General features: G+C 57.1%; 2 protein-coding genes across 4 annotated transcripts in view; both read right to left on the bottom strand.

Annotated features, from left to right (window-relative positions):
* Window positions 1-73: 73 nt before the first annotated feature.
* Window positions 74-7,785, bottom strand: PAM16 (presequence translocase associated motor 16). Of its 2 annotated transcripts, XM_045784613.2 has the most exons (6): window positions 7,549-7,785; window positions 2,581-2,697; window positions 2,146-2,230; window positions 1,159-1,295; window positions 683-748; window positions 74-232 (listed from the first exon to the last, which is right to left on the bottom strand). In XM_045784613.2, the coding sequence occupies exons 3-6, from the start codon at window positions 2,201-2,203 to the stop codon at window positions 146-148; spliced, it is 348 nt and encodes a 115-aa protein (XP_045640569.1). In that variant the 5' UTR covers window positions 2,204-2,230; window positions 2,581-2,697; window positions 7,549-7,785; the 3' UTR covers window positions 74-145. The 2 variants fall into 2 exon arrangements, with proteins under 2 accessions (XP_045640569.1, XP_045640568.1); XM_045784612.2 differs by lacking the exon at window positions 2,581-2,697 and having other exon boundaries at window positions 7,549-7,780.
* A 1,927-nt stretch (window positions 7,786-9,712) lies between these two features.
* The window catches only part of CORO7 (coronin 7), a 57,511-nt gene continuing 47,977 nt past the window's right edge, over window positions 9,713-19,246 (bottom strand). The window contains exons 11-29 of one of the 2 annotated variants that reach the window (XM_045784605.2): window positions 17,577-17,631; window positions 17,055-17,112; window positions 16,834-16,979; window positions 16,662-16,754; window positions 16,384-16,530; window positions 15,735-15,861; window positions 15,274-15,449; window positions 14,653-14,761; window positions 14,461-14,547; window positions 14,237-14,379; window positions 14,059-14,163; window positions 13,894-13,979; window positions 12,849-12,990; window positions 12,662-12,751; window positions 11,985-12,101; window positions 11,587-11,722; window positions 11,058-11,149; window positions 10,438-10,524; window positions 9,713-10,326 (exon numbers count right to left, since the gene is read on the bottom strand). In XM_045784605.2, coding sequence (XP_045640561.1) covers window positions 10,321-10,326; window positions 10,438-10,524; window positions 11,058-11,149; window positions 11,587-11,722; window positions 11,985-12,101; window positions 12,662-12,751; window positions 12,849-12,990; window positions 13,894-13,979; window positions 14,059-14,163; window positions 14,237-14,379; window positions 14,461-14,547; window positions 14,653-14,761; window positions 15,274-15,449; window positions 15,735-15,861; window positions 16,384-16,530; window positions 16,662-16,754; window positions 16,834-16,979; window positions 17,055-17,112; window positions 17,577-17,631 — 2,002 coding nt within the window. In that variant the 3' untranslated portion in view covers window positions 9,713-10,320. The remainder of the gene's footprint in view (window positions 10,327-10,437; window positions 10,525-11,057; window positions 11,150-11,586; window positions 11,723-11,984; window positions 12,102-12,661; window positions 12,752-12,848; window positions 12,991-13,893; window positions 13,980-14,058; window positions 14,164-14,236; window positions 14,380-14,460; window positions 14,548-14,652; window positions 14,762-15,273; window positions 15,450-15,734; window positions 15,862-16,383; window positions 16,531-16,661; window positions 16,755-16,833; window positions 16,980-17,054; window positions 17,113-17,576; window positions 17,632-19,246) is intronic. The other variant, XM_045784606.2, reaches the window with a different exon arrangement.

Raw genomic sequence — 19,246 nt, 5'->3', positions numbered from 1 at the left:
GCCTCTGCCTCCCCCTCCCTGCTGGCAGGAAGAGCAGCCTGCCTTCTGGAATCTGGATGTGTGCATCGAGAAATGCGGAAAAGACATTTATTACCAAACTATAAATTAGAGGAGGTGGCAGGGTGCAGCAGGACGAGCTGAGTGGTCACGTTTTGGGCATCTGTTCCTTCTCTCTGTCCTCCTGCGCCTGAATCCTGAGCTCCTCTTGCAGGCGCTCCCAGGCTCGGACCACCTGGGGAGGGAGTTAGAACCAGGCAGGGCAGTGAGTGGGACAGGCCTTTGCCCTTCCCAGTCCCCCCAGAGCAGTGAGCATGTCTGAGCTAAGAGCCTAGGAAACAAGTGCCTCCTTTACCAGTGCCCAGCATTCCCGGGGGACAGGGCCCAGGCACACCCTGCTGTCCACCAGCTGGTGGTCCTGTTCCCTCAAAGCTATGGCTGGTGGGAGGGCCACTGTCCAGGGTGACACAGGGCCCAGGCCAATTCAGCCCAACTGGCTAGGCTTTATAGAGCTGAGGCAGCTGGAGGGAGTGGCAGTTTGGGGGGGCCTCCCCGAGGCTGGGGCACCAAGGAAGGGCCCGTCACACCTTCCTGCCTGCCAGGCTCTGAACTGCTTAGAAATGAGGGACCCTAGTGAGAAAAGGCCCCTTGGCTTGCCCTTCTCCCAGCATCAAAGAGCACTCACCTTGGACTGCAGGTAGAAGGAGCCACCCACGGATTTATCGTTCACCTTGAATAGGTGTTCGTAGTTCTGTAGGGGAGGGGAGACGGTGAGAGGGTGTGCGGTCTCTGGGTTACAGAGGCAGGGGAAGCTAGGAAATGACAAAGAAGGAAAGCCAAAGGGTTCAACCCTGATGCCCCGCATGGCTCACTATGCAACTCTGGAAGCCACACTGTCACTGTTAGGGCACAGAGAAGTGGACAGGTGCCCACTGGGGGAAGGAGCTCTGTCTCTGCCACTGCCTGCCTTGGGCCTAAAAACAAAGGAGTGACAAGCAGCTCCCGCAACCTGGGAGTCCAAGATGGCAGCAGCCACAGCCTCCACACTTGTCCCTTTCCTCCAGGCCACCTTCACTCCTGATCCTGGTGGCCTGACCCCTCAGCCTGCCATTCTGGTCTGCCCAGGCAAGACCTGTCTCAGAGCCAGCCTTGTAGTCTTACCTTCTGGATCTCCTCGGGGCTCAGCTTGGAGACATTGAGAATCTGCTGGGCCTCCTGGAGGCTGAGGCCAGACAAGCTGGAGGCAGCTGCAGACTGGTGTCCAGCACGTCCTCGAGCGTCAGCTGCTGCCCGGCTGGCTGTGTGGACACACGGGTGAGTGCTCAGCCCTCAGCAGCCCAAAGGTTCCCCTGGGCCTTCCACGTGGGCAGCTCGGCCTGCCAGGTGGCATGGGAGAAGACACACGCAGGGATGGGATGCATCCCTTCTCCAGGAGTGGGTTTCTTGCGGGGGGGGGGTGTGGTATATGAAGTGAGGACAGATTGACCCCACTGGAGAATAGGGGCAGGTTCTGATCCACCCTGGTGCCTGGTCCCCAAAACCATGAGATGGCCCTGTCCCTCTTCTCTCCCCTACCCTCTCATCCCAAGCGACAGCAAGTTGGGGAGCTTTAGGTGACAATGGGAAGCAGGGTGAAGCTGCAGGCAGGAAGAGGCAGTAATAGCTCAGCTGAGACCTGGCTGCCCACCAGTTACTTAGGCCACCAAAGCAGGTGGCTCAGGTGACCTCTTCCCTTTCATTGACCCTAGAATCAGAAGCCATTAAACTTTTCCTTAAAGGGTCAAAGAGTCAATGTCTTAGGCTTTGCAGGCCAATTAATTCTGTGATGCAACTGCTTGACTCTGCCTTGTAAGCAGCCAGAGGGTATGGCTGTGTTCCACTAAAACTTTATTTACAAAAACAGGTGGCCAGGTGAACCAGCTTGCCAACTCCTGCCCCAATTGTTCATGTCAACCAGGTTTCCCTTTCATGAGAATGTCCCAAAATTCAAAGACGCCCCCCACCCCCCGGAAAATGCCCCCGGCTGCCAGAACCCCAGGCTGCAGAGGGTCCCTGCATTCACTATGGGCCCATGGTGAGCGGCCAGATAGGAAAATGTGACCTGGGCAGTAACTCCCAGCCCAGGGGGAGCCAGGGGCTCACACTTACCTGCGAACTCCTGCCGCAGGGCCCGGGCAAAGGCCCTGCCCACCACCTGCACCCCCATCACAATGATCTGGGCCAGGTATTTGGCCTGTGGGCAAAGCAGGTACCTGGTTAGCAGGTTGCATTCTTCAGAGATGGGACCCTGGAAAAGGCTGCTGAGTGGCAAGGTCTCTGAGGTAACGAAGCATAGAGCAGCAGCCACAGGCAACTTCTTCCAAAGTACCCTGATAAAGAGCCTCTGCTTTGGGTGGCTTCAGGTGCTCACTGGCTGGACGACTGCAGGTGAACCTGAGGGAGTGCCCAGAGGCTGATGGGACCCCTGGCCTTCAGACAGGAGGAGAGGGGCTAAGGCAATGGGGCTGCAGGGCACAGAGGCTTCAGAAGCAGCACTAAGGTCTCGAGCCAGAACCAGGGGCTGGTCCCAGACCATTAACTCACCCTGTCACCCCAGGCCTTCTGCGCTTCTGAGATTGGCAGGTCCCACCTTTGTTCAACCAGCAGGGAAACTCCGGGAGCCTGGAGCCAACTCAATTCTCAGGAAACTGTTCGCCACCACTCCAATCAACACAACAAAAGTGAACAAAACTCTCCACCTTCAAGCAGCAAAAAGCTCACGGTGGGGGGTGGGGGGGCATTTAGACGAGGATACCAAGAGCCAACTGCTGAGGGACAGCAGGACTGGCCACCAGTTCCTCCAATGGTTCAAACACTGCAGAGTCAGCTAAGCTCTGCTCAGCACCCTGCCTACAAGGATACACGGAAGCCAGCCGTGCCCTCAGAGCTCCTGCACACTGACCCGGCCCGGCAGGGAAAGCGTCTATAGTGGCGCAGCAGTTTTCTACCCTGAGACGGCGTGGTTCAATGCACCACGGAGGCACAGAGAGTCTCATGAGGCACGCCCAGGAGTGCAGAAAGGCAATGGAGGGAAGCCACAAGATGAGGTGGAAACTCTGGGAAAAGATATTTCTACTGGGCTAGGTTTTGAGGGCAGGTAGAATCAAAATGGGAGTACTGGGGCTTTCTAGGCAGAGGGACCAGAGGGAGCCCAACAGGAGAAAGTGTAAAGGTTGTCCTGGGAGCAGCCAAGAGCACAGGGGACTTGTAAAGTCATTAGAGTTAAGACTAAAAAGGTGGCTGAGATAGGAAACTGTATAGACTTGACTGAGAACAGAGATTCCATACGGACAGCACATATGGACATGGACAGGTGTGTGAGATGGTATAAATGCAGGTGTGCAGAGGACCTGGAGAGGTCTGACACTCTGCAGGCTGACAGTGCTCACAGGCATACCTCAGTGGTTTCCCTTTCTCTTCTTCGAACTTGTCTGTAGTCTGATGTTCTGTCAGTCAACAAGTATCAACTGAACCAGGGTGCCAGTCACTGTGCCAATCACATTCTAGTTACTGTGCCATTTAACCCAAAAACTCAAGACACCGAGGCACAGAGAGGTTTAAAGATTAGCCTGAGGACACAGCTAGTACTCAAAGGGAAGGTGGGCAGGAAACCCCAGATCGGTGCTCTTAGCCATGGCATCTCCAGGCTGCCCACCCCACACCGGATCCTGCAGGAAGGGCAACTGAGCAACCTGACAAGGATCAAGGACCCAACCTAGAGGCCAAAGAGGGGCTCGTCAGATTCCAGCGGAATCTGGACCCCAGAACTGGCCTTGTTTGGCTTCCAATGAACGTGCCCTTACAGGCAGGGGGGGGGTTGTTGGTTCTGGGACGTTAGCAGTAATTAATAAATGGAAGTGGGTTTGGATTTCACAAGTCAGTAAAAATTCATAAGCCCTGTATTTCACACCAGAAAGCAAAGCTCGGTAAGGACTCTGTCCAGTGAGCAAGGGGAGGGGGCGCGGCTGCAGCCAGCTGTGCTGCAGGTGTCAAGACAAACAACGGGCACACTGCAGGTTGGGAAGTCACCCAACTTCCCCCTCCGTGCCCAAAGCCCTTCCAAAGTGGGACAGGAGGTTCCCAGATGGACTGCTGGTCCTGTCTGAGGTATGGAGAGGCTGACAGGCCAACAGGTGACTTCAGAGGGTTCCCCCAGCCTGCACACCCTTCAGGCCTCAGACCATACCTCCATCTGCTGCCACACACCCGAGGACGGCCCCACTGCTCTGCCCATTACTGTCCAGTGACTTCTCTGCCCAGAGCGGTGGCTGTTGCTCAAAATGAACATTAAGAGCTGAGAATGTAACTGGGCAGCTCCCTCAGCCACCGCAGCAGGCTTTAAGCCACCGTGGCATGGTGGCCCCGTCATTCCTGCTGCCAGAGCTCCATGGGTGCAAAACAGGATGGGTAGGGGCACCTGGGTAGCACAGTCGTTAAAGCGTCTGCCTTCGGCTCAGGGCGTGATCCCGGCGTACCGGGATCGAGTCCCACATCGGGCTCCTCTGCTATGAGCCTGCTTCTTCCTCTCCCACTCCCCCTGCTGTGTTCCCTCTCTCGCTGGCTGTCTCTCTGTCACATAAATAAATAAAATCTTTAAAAAAAAAAACAAAACAAAACAGGATGGGTAGCCTGCAGTTTCAAAGGCTACCCCGCTGGCCAAGGGAGCTGCCTGGCGGGTCCACTGAGGCCACCAAGGTTCCTGCTGGACACCTCTCCAGGGGATGAAATGTGGCGTGTGGTCATACAGGCAAGCTCTGGTATCACCTGTGTGCAAATCCCAAATGCGTGCCTGGCACAAGCTCTCAGGTTCCCTCAACCTGTTTCCTCATCTGTGAAATGTGGCCAACAATAGGGCTGTCAGAGGGATTTGATGAGCTAATGCTTGTAAAGTGCCTGGCACAGAACCTGATGATACAGTAGGTGCTTAATAAATGTTGCTTTTCATTTATTACACTTCTTTGTTTCACAAAACTTGACAATGGTCAGACACTATGGAGTAACAGAGCTTTCCCCAAGAAGGCAACTCATTTGACATATCCGCTGATTCCTCAGGGGAGAAGGCTGCAAAAAGCCAGGCTACGTGCCAAATGCAGTGAGCAGCAGTGTGGAAAAGGAGGGAGAGGGCCGCTTTGGAGCTATAACCTGGCTTCCTGGCTTCTCTTCTTGTTAGCTGTGTGGCCTCGGGCAAATTACTCAACCTCTCTGAACCTCAGTTTTCTTATCTGCAAAATGGGGAGAACAATACCTTCCTTATAGGAGGGCCGCAAGGTCCTCAGGAGCCAATCCACATAAAACCAACCAGACAGTCAGCAGCAGGTTCAAAGCTGCCCAACAGCTGCTTTTGCTTCTGGACCAGATCCTGCTTGTCTAGAGATCAGGCACCTATTCAGTACCCAGTGCCAGCTGTGGGTCAGCTATGCTCAGAGTTCTGCCAGTGACAAGAGGTGATGAAGACAGCCACTGGCTGAGGCCTCTCCGAGAAAGTCCCAAAACATCCCACAGTCCACTGGCTGACACTTGGGCCGGAAGACCCTGGACAAGAACCGGCTGACACGGCATCCAACTCAGGTCAAGCTGCCAGTCAAGGAGCAGAGGTTAGAGTCCCAAGCCTGGGACCCACTGTGGATGACACGTATGCTTTCTCATTGAAGGACCAAAGCTCCGCAGCTGGGGCAGATGACCACAGGCGACCATTAGGGGACACTGTGGAACGTGGCTTATCTCGTGTTAAGTGCATCAAGAAAGGAACCTGGTTTTCAGATAGACCTATGTGCAATGTTCCCTTCAAAGCCCAGTTCCAGGCTCTTGGGCTGGTGGGCAGAGACTGCCATTGAGACTCACCCCCTTCTCAAGGATGCACTGAGATAGGAAAGGGGCTTTGTTCACCCAGACCCCCTGTAAACAGCTGCTGGCATCACAACTAGGCAGGAGGACAGTCAGGACCATGGTATGCCTGGGGCCCCCGCCTATGGCTGGCATGGCAGCCCCATTGGTATTTGAATGAATGTGACAACCAGGTGTGACAACCAGGTCACCATCAGCAAAAACTCTATGCCCCCAGGCAGGGTTTCCAAATTCCTGTTCCTACCGCTCCCTCTGCTGGAGGGCTTTGGCCATCCCCCAACACACACAACTCTCCACTGCCACTGCCTACGAATTCAGTCCACTTCTCAGGAAGGCATTCTCAGCTCGCTCTGGCCACAAACGACTTCTCTGGTTTTCTCTCCTCTCACCTCTCTCCTCCCTGCAGCCACACCATTTACTTTTAAATCGGCTCTTACTTCTTTTACCCTGATGTCTCCCAATTCCTACACCATACAAGTCACTCTTCTCAAGCATTCAGTGATGTTAGCATGTTCACAAACTCTGTAAATACACCAAAAAGTACAGAATGTTACTAGTTCCAGAACATTTTCATCACCCCCCAGAAACGATAGCCATTAACCTTGAATGTCCTCCCTACTACTCTGATACTCTGCCAAAACCCAACATCCTTCAAGACGGTACCGCTCCGATCCCACTGAAACCTTCCCAGAACACAACCTTTTCCTATTAATACGCTGTCCTATTTTACAGACTTGCCTGATTCCTCCTTTAGGATACAAACTCCTCCAGAGCAACATTTTACTTGGCTTTTGAGGGTGGCTCAGAGTTACATGCAAGAATGCATGAGAGGGACCTGGTTCAAGGGTTCGTTGTAGGTCCTCAAAAAAACAGCAGTGACCCGTCTCAACACCCGTCTCTGACACCATTGGATGAAATGACCCTGGAGGAATCAAAATCCCTGAAATTCAGGCTCCTTCTCAGTGAAATGGGGACAAGGACAGTACCAATTTCATAAGCATTAAATGAGAGAATCCAGGTAAGGCCTCAGCTCAGGGCCTGGCCCTTGCAAGCTCTTAGGGTTAAGAAGTAGCACCCCAAACCGACTGCCTCAATCACTTGGGGGAACTTCTAGAACGTCCGGTGACTGGGCTCAGGACACTGTATTTTTAAAGGGTCCCCAGGTGACCTGTCGCAGCCAGTGTGGCTCAGGTCTGTGGACTGGCTCCAGGTGCCAACGGTACCGCAGAAACCCTCAGCTTTCGGTGTCGCGGGGCCTGGTCAAGCCCCAGGTCTGCCACTTCCTTGGCAAGGTGTCTGAGCCCGTTTCGTCAGCTTTCAAAAGAGGCAATAACGGCGACACCATCAACTAGCTGAGGGCCCGCGCAGGGGCTCCCGGGCCGGACCTGGCCTCCCGCGGCGGCTGTGGCACATGGCGACCGCCTCTGCTGGGCATTTTCCTGCCGGCCAGGCCCGTCCTGCCTTCCGGCCAAGTGGCTCTCCGTGGCCCCGGGGTCGCCAGCGCCCGCCGCGGTCCTCCAGATGCGACGCCCCCGGACCCCGCTTCCCGCCGGGCACTCAGGCGGCGCGCGGCGCCCGCAGCCCGGCCGGAGCTCGCCCCCCCGGCCCCGGCCCCGGCCCCGAAACGGCCTCCCTTTCCCCCCGGGCAGCACCCAACCAGGGCCTCACCATGGTGGCCGCTCCGCCTCGGGGTCGCGGGCTGCGGCTTCCTTGCCCGGCGGCTCCAACCCAAGGGCGGCCGGCGGGTCAGAGTTCAAGGGGGAGAGCGCGTGCGTGACGCCGCGCTAGGCATGCGCACTGTTCCCTCCAGAGGGAGGGAGGGAGTGTGTGTGTGTGTGTGTGTGTGTGTGTGTGTGTGTGTGTGTGTGTGTGTGTGTGTGTGAGGGAGTGTGTGTGTGTGTGTGTGTGTGTGTGTGTGTGTGTGTGTGTGTGTGTGTCGGTGTCGTGATGTAACTAGTGGGCGGGGTCAGAGGCGGAGTCGGCCTCGGCTCCGGCTCAGAAGACAACCGGGGGCGAGCCGTGGGCGGTCCCAGGACCCAAGGTGGCCCTCACGGTTATCCTGCTGCGCTAGATGGGACAGAATAAATACATCTGTCAAATGCGGGGCAATTTCTTCCCTTCACTTAGCCAAAATATTTGGTTTAAAAGATATGCAATAAATATATATAAGAAAACAGGAAATCTCAAAATGGGTTTCCTTCTAGATTCCTTCTGCCTGGGAAGATCTCACTCTCTCCCCCCTCAAGTTCTTGCTTAATTGTCACCTTCTCGATGAGGCCGACCCCGCCCCCCTACCAACGCTGCAAGCTGCCCCGCATTCTTCTGTGTTTTAGTAACGGCTTTATTAGAAGTGCATACACCAACCAGTTCACTATTTTAAAGTGCACAATTCAGTGCTTTTTAGTGTATTCACAGAGTTGTGCAACCATCACCACTAGAACAGCAGCACGTTTTCATCAACCCCCCCAAAAAACTCCCTACCCATTAGCAATCACTGCCCCTCCCCCTCCCCCAGCTCCTGGTCACCACTAAGCTTTGTTCTTGCCTATAGATTTGTCTGTTCCTTTTTTTTTTTTTTTTAAGATTTTATTTATACAGAGAGATAGAGAGAGCCGGAGAGCACAAGTCAAGAGAGGGAGAAGGAGGCTCCCAGCTGAGCAGGGAGCCCAATGCAGCACCCTTGCATCAGGACCTGAGCTGAAGGCAGACACTCAACCGACTGAGCCACGCAGGAGCCCCTGGATTGGTCTGTTCTGAACAGCTCATGGAAGTGGAATCATACTGCATAACTTTCATGTCTGGCTCTCAGTCCCCTCTATCCCCCCCCCCCCCCGCCAAACTTATCATCTTCTACCATATTATATAATTCATTTATTTTACGTTCACTGTTTATAACCTGTTCCTTTCCACTAGAATGTGGATTCTTTTTTTTTTTTTTTCAAGATTTTATTTATTTGAGAGAGAGAGAACACAAGCAAGAGGAGTGGGAGAGGGAGAAGCAGGTTTCCCATGAGCAGGGAACACGATGCGGGGCTCGATCCCGCGACCTGGGGATTATGACCTGAGCTGAAGGCAGACGCTTATAATGACTGAGCCACCCAGGCGCCCCTAGAATGTGGATTCCTGATGGGCAGGACTTTTCTCCACTCTTGGACAGGTGGCTGGCACAGGGAAGGTACTCAACACATGACTGTTGAATGAATGTAAATCGGGCTGCCTTGGACTACGTTTTGGACCACTGACCTTTCCTCCAACTCTCCAAATTCTTTCTTCCCGCAGTGCGGTGACCACTCTTCCTTTTGTCTGAAATGTTCTTCTTGTGGCTCTGTGGCCTTCAGGTTTCAGCTCTCAGCTTAAAGGTCGCCCCTCAGACTCTGAACACCCTGCTCTCCCTGCATCTCAGGGGCTCCCTTTCATATAATTTGTCCTCTTTTTTAAATTAAGTAATCTTTATGCCCAACATGGGGCATGTTGAACTCACTACCCTGAGATCAAGAGTTGCATGCTCTACCAACTGAACCAGGCAGGTGCCCCTATTTTGTCTTTACAGCTCTCTTCACGGTTTGCTTACTTGTACACGGTCTGACTCCCCTGCACAGGAAGACTATAACAAGTGCCTTGAGGGGCCTTGTCTCTCCTGTTCATTATTGTGTCTACCATCCAGAGCACTATCTATGTGCTGGATGAACGAACGAAATCGTAGCACCTGGAAAGGCTCAAGAGCAGAGTAAGACCTGTGACAAGGGGGAACCCAGAGACAAACTGCCCTCACCCACCCTCCTGTCCCCTTCCCCTTCCAGATAGCCAAAAGACCACAGCAGCACAAGAGGTGGCCAGCTTAGAAAAGTTTAATTGCTGAAAACATCCAGGGTATATTCAGGCCATTCCCTGAGGGGTTCACACCCCCCTTAATTGGGCCATCAGCTCTGTAATGCCCCCTTCTCCCGGTTTCAAACCTGAGGAGGAGGGCAACTGGTCCCTGACCCCTGAGACTGGTGCTGCTCCAAATGGCCTGGCAGGGGGCCAGCCCCCAAGGCTCTTGACTACGAGTGGGGCAGCAGGCAAGATGGGACAGCGTGTAACAACTGGAGGTGCAGGGCGAAGCCAGTCCAGGTGGGGACCAGCCCAGGGACGTGCTACTGACCCCCACCCCACCCCACTGCCATGCCCCTGGCTCCAGATGCGAGCAGGCAGCTGCAGCGAAGCAGCTAGTCCCACAGAAAACAGAAGGGCAGATAATCCACCAGAGTTGCAGCAGGGCCCAGAGGCCACAGAAGTGCCCAAGGCCCAAAGGAAGCCAGGGCTTTTGGGACAAGGTGTGGCAGGGCCAGGAGGCATCTTCCAGTTTGAGGGTGAGATGTGAGGTGTGCAGGGGGCACCACACCAGCTGGTTCCAGGAGGCGGCAGCGGCCTGTGAGGCTAGAGGTAGCGGTGGGCAGGCTAGTCCTGGGGAGATAAACCGAGGGGGTGGGTGAGAGGTCTGGGGAAGGGGGGGTGAAGTGGGCTGCAGGGGGAGGGAGGGACGGAGGGGATGCCAGGACGCTCTTATCTACTTACCCACTCGTCCTCGTCCACACCTTCAAAGGAGTCCTGGGGGAGTGGGTCTTCCCGGTTCCCTAGCTTGGCCACCATGGCATTTAGCAGCTAGGAGAGCGGACAAGAGAAGAGGTGGGAAGGTAATAGGACAGGACTTCCAACCCCAGGAACACAGGACCTCACAGTTTGAACCCCATCACAGTTGTGAAAACAGCCATTTTCATCAGAGTGCTGCTAAAGTGGATGGTTTTCACAGGAAAAGCCACCTCAGCAGAGATCAGGGAGCCAGAGGCAGATGGACACGCAGCACTGTAGTCGCAGGGCAGCTGTCTCTGCACACTGCCTCAGACACTCAAATGTGCGCCAGGGTCCCGAACACAGTTAGGTCCCAAAGCCTTGGCTCTGTTTGGGTTGGCCCAGGCCGGATGGGGGCCTCTTTCTGCCCTTCCCTCTTCCTGAGTCCTGTGCCCCGTGGGTCAGCGTAGGGCTCTAGAAGGTCTCCCCATAAAGCTGCCCAACTAAGAGAGGGGTGACACTGGCTCCTGCCCCAGCCTGGGTTGGACTAGAGAACTGGAAGGCAATCACCTGGGGCAGCCAGGACACCGTGCGTGCCACACTGGCCAACCATCTCCTGTGCCTACCTCTTCCTTCTTTTGCTGGTCTGATTTCTCTTCCAGGTAGAGTGCTGAGGGTGGGACCCGTCGGGCAGGGGCTTCACGGGGGGCCTGACTCACTGGGGTGGGAAAGGGACAGGCACTGGACATCAGAGAATCCCCCCACCCCAGTGAGGACTCCTTGCCCAACCCTTTGGCACCATCCCCTAAGGAATCTTGTGGCAGAGACCCCGGCGGGGGGGGGGGGGGCAACAAGAGCTACTCCACCCTCTGTTCACAAGGCCTATTGTGGGCACCCGGCAGTGTGCGTGCATGCGCTGTGTGTGTGCATGTGCGTTCATGTCAGGGGTGGGAAATGTGGTGGAAACACAGACCCTGGGCCCTGCCCTCAAAAGGCTCAGAGTCTGAGCCTGGAAATGCAAATCCTCTTGGAGTGCCAGAGGTTTCTGTATGCCACCAGGGACAGGGGGATCTTGGACTTAGCCATTTGCCCCTTCCTCCAATCCCTACCCACTCCCCTGCTTCCTACTCACCACCCCCCAGTTCCTCATCCTACCTGGGGTCATGCCGGGGGGCTGCAGGCTGATAAGCCGGGGCTGCCCATTAGCACCTCCCAGCCAGGCACTGGCACTGAGCACCGGCTCCCAGCTCACAGCTGTGTCTGGGAAAACATCATCCTGGAAGAACTCTTTCTGTAGGGAAGAAGGAAGGAGCTACCCTGAGGCACCTACCAGAGACCCAGGGCACACCAGCATCCCTTGGGAAGGGGGTAAGACCCAGGACCCCTGTCTGGGGTTTCTGCCAGTTTCAGAATCTCAGCAGAGTAAGGGGTACAGGTGCCCCAAAGAGCAGTGAAATAGGACAGTTTGGTGACAGGGCCAGTCAGGCCCCAAAGCCCCTGACAGAGGCTGGGAAGGGGGACTAGGTGTTGGGATGCTGGGCCCCCAACCTCACCCTGACTCGGGGTAGCCGGAAGGCGACAGGCTCCAGGGAGGTCTGGCGAAGCCGCAGGCATCGGGCAAACTCTACTTCCCGCACGTCACACTCTGTCTTGGGCAGGAGGATGAAGCCCTGGGAGAGCAGAGGAGTCTGAGCTGGCACCTGGGCCCTCACGGAGCGCCAGAACCACGGCCTGTCTCCAAACTGTGGTGTGCTGGCGGGTGCTTAACCACGAGCTCTCTGAAGGAAAGATGCCCTGATCCGTAGCCCTGATCAGCCTCTTTCTATGGCGATTTCATGCTACCAACATGACTTGTTCAATGCAGAGCTGGGAGGACATCTGGTAGCACCTCTGGATACTTCCACTGATGGATCCCACAGGTAAAATAAGCAAGCTCGACAGCATAAGTAACAGTAAAATCAGCTAAAATAATTAGGAAGTGATACACTGGATGTTTACTGCCCTGGTTTTTAATATAATTTATTTGTAGGTGCATATAACTCAAGATTTTATGGTTTAATTTTTAATAACGGTGGAGTTTAACAACCAGCTCCTGAGAGCTGCCAGGCACACCCTGGCCCAGTGACCTGCTGACCCCACAGGCCCCTGCACTTCCCCGTCTGGCCAGGAGAGGGCGGGGGAGCCCCGTGTCCCACAGTAAAGGAACACCAGGGAGAGCCCCCAGGCTCACCTTGTGGGGGTCGGGAGATGTGAAGCTATTGCACTCCAGGAAGAAAGGAGCCTCGGGGAGCAGCTCGTACAGGAACACGCGGGTGTCACCCTGGGTGGGGGGGTGGTGAGAGTGAGGCGGCCAGCTAAAGCTGCCTTCTTGCCCACCTCTCACCTGCCCACCACCTCCACCTGAAGGCCCAGCCCACCTTGCCGGTGAGTAGCACCAGGCTGGTGTCTGGGTCATAGCTGGGAAGCAGGGTCGAGGGAGCCACATCCAGTCCCAGTACTGCCAAAGGGCCGCCGGCCAGTGCCTCAGTGGGGTACAGGAGTAGCTGGCGCTCACTTCGGCTGCAAGGGAGATAGGGGAGCAGAAGCAGACCCTTAGAGCTGCAGGGGCCTGAGTCAGGGCAAGGACTCCAGCAAACATCCTATCTTGTCAGGCTGGGGGTCCTGAGGGCTTCGGAGCCTGAAGAGTGCCTCTATCCACTCTCTTTCCTGATCCAGCTCTCAGAACTACCGGCCTGGAATCATGCCACAGCCTCATCCCCGACTACCACTCACTCTGCCGCCCCCGACCCTCCTCAGCACAGTCCTAATACCAGCACTGGCCTCGTGGCCACTGTGACCTGTAGTCCGGACTTATCTCCCCACACTCTGCTTCTCATCCTCTGCTCCAGCCAGGCTCATCAGCTTCCTGGCCTTTCCATCCAGACTTGAATGCCCTCTCCTCTGGGTTTCTGGTTACTAGCTCCTTTGTGGCTCAGTTCAGATGACATCTCCTTTAGGAAGCCCTCCCTGATCCCTCCTCCTAAGTCCCAAATACCCATCCCTTGGACCTCTCCAGTAGGCTTGGCTGTTTCATGCTCTTTACCTGGTCCCCACCAGATATGGGCTCCAGGCAGCAGGGTGTGGCTCTCATCCCTCTGGGTTCCCAGTTGACTCATTCTTCCTCCTCACCTCCCTCCCTCCCATCCATCTATCAACCTACCCACCAACCAACCATCCAGCCACCCATGCATCCATGCATGCATCCACCCATCCATCCATCCACCCACCCATCCATCCATCCACCCATCCATCCATCCATCCATCCATCCATCCATCCATCCATCCACCCACCCATCCATCCATCCATCCAATTAGTGGGTAGCAGGGATGGCTTCTGATGCCTAACAGCTGTATGTCTGGGAAAGGAGGACACAATTAGCTGCTTAAGTATGGAGATGGGGATGGTGGTCCCTGAGTCCTTACCTGTCAAAACCAGACACCAGCAAACAGTGACCATCACACACCCAGACAACGCGGGCTCCACGGGCCCCCTCAGGCCCTGGGCCTTCCTGTTAGGATACAGCACGTGAGGCCCAACAGCCATTCCTCGGGTGGGTCTGGAGGCCGCCCCCAGTGCATCCTGCTCACCTGCACGGGCTCAGGGCCACCCCGGGGCTCATAGACCCGCAAGTACCCGTCCTTGCAGACAGTGGCCAGATGCTGTCCGTCGGGACTCCAAGCCAGGCTAAATATCTGCGGGTGCAGATAGACATGAGAGGCAGCCTCTAGGCCTGCGGCTGGGTCCCTGCCCCCACAGATGTCCTACCTGATCCCGGTGGCCCTGCAGCCTCAGCTGCTCGGCTCCGGCCTGAAGGTCCCAGATCCGAATGGTAAGGTCATAGGAAGAGGAGGCCAGCACGTCGGCTGCCAGTGGGTGGAAGCGTAGAGAGTAGATCTTCTCTGTGTGGCCTTGGGGTGAGACATGGGGTAAAGCTGAGCCTCTCAGGAGTCACCACCTGTCTCCCAGCCCCCACCTTGGGCCCAACTGACCTGTGAGCACGGCCTCAGGTGTCGTGAGCATCTCCTGCAGGCCCTCTGGGGGCACCCGCCACAGTCGGATCCTGGCATCCTCCCCACCTGTGAAGTGCAGGCTCATCACTGCTGTCCCCGAGACCTCCGGGCTCCCCCTACCCTCATTCAGACCCCTGGACCCTCCCTTGAACCAAGTGCCCAGCTTCTTACCTACAGCGAGACGGTGGGGATCAAAGGGGTCCCAAGCCAGATCCATCACAGCTGCCCCATTCTGCAGTGTGGGCAGTGCTGTGTCGGGCAGGCGGCCAGGCTTCTGCAGCTGTGGGAGGCATCACCCCGCAGAGGCTCATGAGTAATAGGCAGGAGAGCTCAGTCCCCAGGGGCTGCAGGGCAAGCAGTGTGCCCCACCCACAGCAGCCAATGCCCCACTGCTGGGTGGCTGGTGGCCCAAGCTCTCTGCCTCAGGCAGCTTGTGCTCTGAACCCAAAGTGCCAACTGTGAGGTCCCAGAAAGTAAGGGGGGCAGAGTGGAGTGGTGGAAAGAGCTCAGGCTTGGGGGCCAGGCAGCCTGGGTTTGAATCCCAGCTCCACCACTTACACAGCTGTGTGACCCGACAAGTCACTAAACCTCTCTGTGCCTCACTGCTCTCTTCCATCTGTAAAACGGGGATAAGAGTGGTGGCCCTGCGGGACAGCAGAAGGGATTAAAGGGGATGCCAGGCACATGCCTGGCACGTGGTCTGTGCTCAGAGAGTGTGAGCTGGTGTGGGTACCCAATGCCCTTAGCTTCCTGCAGGGCCCTGGGGGGCACTGTGTGGGTGGGGTTCCTCACCTCAAGCACAGCCACCTGCCCACCACTGCTGAGCAAGGGCACAGCAACACGTAGCCGGTTGGCACAGAATCCGTCACTCTCTCCAGGTGTGGTGAGGTTGAGCCCCTTGAGGTTGGTGATGTGGCTGTCTCGGTGCAGGACAGTACCCTGAGCATGGCGGAACTTGGAACTGGGGCCTGGCAGGTGGCAGGAACAAGAGCCACATGAGGACACCCTGCCTGCCTGCCCTGAGTCCGGGCTGCCTGCTCCCTTCACGGCAGGGCGCATGGCCCGTGCCCCGGCCTCTGCCAATATAACTCACCCAGAACTATGCCTGAGAATGGGACTTGCAAGCCCAGGTCTCCAGGGAACATCCAAGCTGCCCTCTTACTTGAGATTCACCTCATCTCACAAGGACTGGTAACCCCACCGGGAGGGGAGGTGAACGTAGACAGGGTTAGTTCCTGCCCTGACACACTTACCTAGCAGGCTCTGTAGGGACCTCTGGCTGGGGCTGGTGCCAATGCCACTGGTGCTAGAGAGCGAGGGCCCCAGGCTGGAGGGTGTGGAGGGCGAGGTCAGCGAGCTGAGAGGGGAGGAGAAGCCCTCCTGGGGGAGAAGCACCCTGGGTCAGCCAGCAAGACCCCGGGTGTGTTGGCCAAAGAGAGAGGGGGCTCTGGGGTCATCACTCTGGGTCCCTCCTCCCGGGCTGTGGGACACCGTGGGGGCAAGACGCCCCACTGTGGGGTGTTGGGTGGGAACACAAACACCAATGCTAGAAGGGCTGGAGGTGACACAGGGCGAGCTCAGCTTCAGAATGTGGGAAGAGGGTGGCAGCTGCCAGCTCCTAGCTTTGTAGGAGGACAGGCCCAGTTCGGCTAAGATCTGCCAGGATTTCAAGAGAAGCCAGATCTAGATTTTTCTGTGAAAGTCTTGCTTTTCATGTGTTTGCTCAATTTAGAGAACAGTGCGAAGTTCTTTATTTATGCTTCCCGTGTTCCTCTCTGTTGCGCTTGACAGCTAAAAAAGGCTCAAAGACCATCAGGCGGGCAAACGCACTTGCCAGCTTTGACTCAGGGCACCCACTGCGGCCGCATGATGGGGGGACGGGCGGATGGCCCAGGCACTCACGCTGGGGTCCGCATCACCCACAGGTGTCTCTGCAGGCGGGGTTGCTGCAGGTGGGGCTGCATCGGGGGAGGGCTCCGCGGGGGGCACCAGGCAGGAAGTGAAGCTGGGGTAGGGCCGGTGAGCTGGGTGGAGGCTAACCTTCCGCACCTGTGGGAAGAGGCTGGCGTTTGAGGCAGGGAGGATAGGTGTTTGAGGCTGCGTTAGCAGACAGCTGGACTTCGGGGCCATGCAGGGGGCAGATGGAGTTTGGGAGTGGCCAGCCAGGCCATGGCCCCTACCTGCTGGTTGCTCCCAGCCCACCACGCATGGGGGTCGGAGGCGGGCACGCAGCCTGCGGTGTCTGGGAACAGGTCCTCGTGGAACTCCACAGCCTGGTGGCACACAGGTACGTGGCCAGGGAGGTCCAGGCCCCCCAGGCCCTCCTAGTCCCTCACCCAGGGCCCCCCTCACCTTGCGAGGCACATGGTAGCTGACAGGTACGATGGCCGTGTCGCTCAACTGCAGGACTCGGAGCACCTCGCAGCCCATGACGGCCAGCGCCCGCCGGGGCACGAGAGCCGCACCCCGGAGCACGTTCTCCAGGATGCACTGGGTCACTGAGGGACACCACGGGAAGACGGTCAGAGAGGGTGGGAGAGAGGAGGGGGAGGACGGAGGAGAACAGGGCTTACCTGGGCTCAGTGCTGGCTGCTGTGGGGCCACGTCATAGCAATACAACTGACTCTCGCCCTGAAACAAGCCCAGCCTGAGTGCCACTCTCGGCCACACCTCCAGGCACTGCACCAGCTCCTGCCCCCGGCGCCCCCACCAGCTCCCGCCCCCCGGCACCCCCACCAGCTCCTGCCCCCAGCTCTGGGCTGAGTCCTTGGTGGGCTTCAGTGTGCACGCAGTAAGAACAGGGCACAGTCAGGATTTACAGAGCGCCTGCCGTGGGCTAACCCTGCTTGATTGTCAGCCTTGTCCAAAAAGCTGACATTCTTAGGAGTTATAGTCATGCCGAGCTGACAGCCATTCAGCCTGGCAGGGGTGCAGCCTGGTTCGCACCGCTTCGGCTTCTTTCTGGGGGTGGACAGCATCCTGCTGTCCCCAGTCTCCCAGCTGGCTGGCTAGGTCAAAGGTTGGGATGGACCTGGCATGTGAGGGCACTATCCCGGGGGAGTTGACGTGGACCGGCACTCCAGCGTCTTGCTCACCTTTCCTGCCAGGATCAGGAGCCCAGAGTCAGAATCCAGCAGGGGCAGCACAGACCTGAGGGAGAGAGAGCTAGTTGGTGAGATGTGACCAGCCACTGTGCCTTAGGGACAGCTGGAGAGCTGTCAGCCTCATGACTCCAAGCACCATGCTGGCCAGGAGCGATGCGGCCCCTCTAGCTGTGTCCAGCCTGGCCCCTGGGACCCTCCACCTTCTCTCTCCCTGTGCTACCAACACGCCAACGCCGAGCACATCCCCATGTCCCAGACTTTCTTGCTCTGGGTCCTTCACCTGACCACCTGCTTCAGTCCAGGACCTGTATGGGCCCTGGGCATAGGGGAGCTGGCCCCTCTTTCTACACCTGTCTCGAGCTCCATCCCAGGTTCACCAGCTCCAGAAAGACCCCACATACACTCTGTCACTGGTCCACCTTGGCCAACCTAGGCATCAGACAAGAGTTACCAGGGAAGATGAGTGGGCGTGCTGGAACCAGAGACTCCCTCCATCCCTGCCCAGTGCAGCTGGCCTAGATGCTCCAGGTCTGCACTAAGGTTTGGGGAACCCCTCCTCAGTTACCCCAGGCTCCTGATGACATCTTAGAAACTCAGAACCCCCTCAGCATGACGTTAAGCCTATGCCAGGGGCTGGGAGCAGGGCCTCCTTCACCACCGTGCTTCCCTACCCTCCCCATTCTCTGCCCCCACTCTGCTCCGGAGGTGGGGCTTTGGGTGGGGGGCAGTGGTTGGGAACATAGAGGGCAGACCACCCCCGTTGCTCTATGCCAGTCTCCTCTGGGCCGATGGCCTGTCACTGTCCAGGAGAACTCTGGCAGGTGCTTTCATCTGTTTGTTTCTTCTCCTGGTCTTGGTTTCACGTCCCTAGGAACCCAAGGGCCTCGACCCTCACCCCAATTCTGACACTCACCCTCAAACAGAGCCCCTTCCTCATTGTGGTCCCAACGGTCAGAGGTCACCCAGCTGCAGGAGCTGCATCTATCCCTCACCCAGGCAACAGAGGCCCCAGCCCCCGCTTCCCCTGCTTGTCCATTCCTCCTGGCCAGCTGCCCAAAGCCCGCTTGCCCACCTCCCCTCCCCACCCTCCTAGGAGCCACAGAGTGGGCTGGGGAGCTGGGTGGGGCCCTGGGTGTCTCTGCAGCTTCCTGGAGTACTCTGGGCCGGTCACCTGTGAGTAACAAGGCTCTAATTACCTTGGGCCAGCAGGGTAAGCTGGGCTCAGAACTGCCCTTCTTGACCTGGTCTGACCAGTGCCTTCTGTGAGGGAGCAGACGGACAGGGGGACAAGGTGGGCGTGTGATCTGGGGTGCCCCCCACACTGATGCTGGCTTCACTGGGGCCAGAAGCAGGTCCCTTCAGAGGTTCTAAAAGGGCTTTCATTCACTCACTCATTCATTCCCTACCATTTCCTCCTCTGCTGAGCTGATCGGTGCCCAGCCCTTGGCCCAGCCTGCCGTTGTGACTGGAAGTGAGTGCAACACGCCCCACCCCTGTCCTCTGGTTGCTCACGGCTTGGCCTGAGAGGCAGACACAGTCCCCCCCCCACCCCAAAGATGTGAAGGTAAAGTTCTTGGGGACACAGGGCAGGGGGCAGGGGGACCTGACTTTGGCTGGCCGCAGGGGAGGGGTGTGTTCCCTATGCCCCAAGGGTTCAGGAA

Source organism: Ursus americanus, chromosome 2 (genome assembly GCF_024610735.1).
Source record: "Ursus americanus isolate L20-20 chromosome 2, mUrsAme1.1.p, whole genome shotgun sequence".
Lineage (NCBI taxonomy): Eukaryota > Metazoa > Chordata > Mammalia > Carnivora > Ursidae > Ursus > Ursus americanus.
The sequence above is the reverse complement of the archived record's forward strand: the minus strand, read 5'-3'. Positions and strand labels throughout refer to the sequence as shown.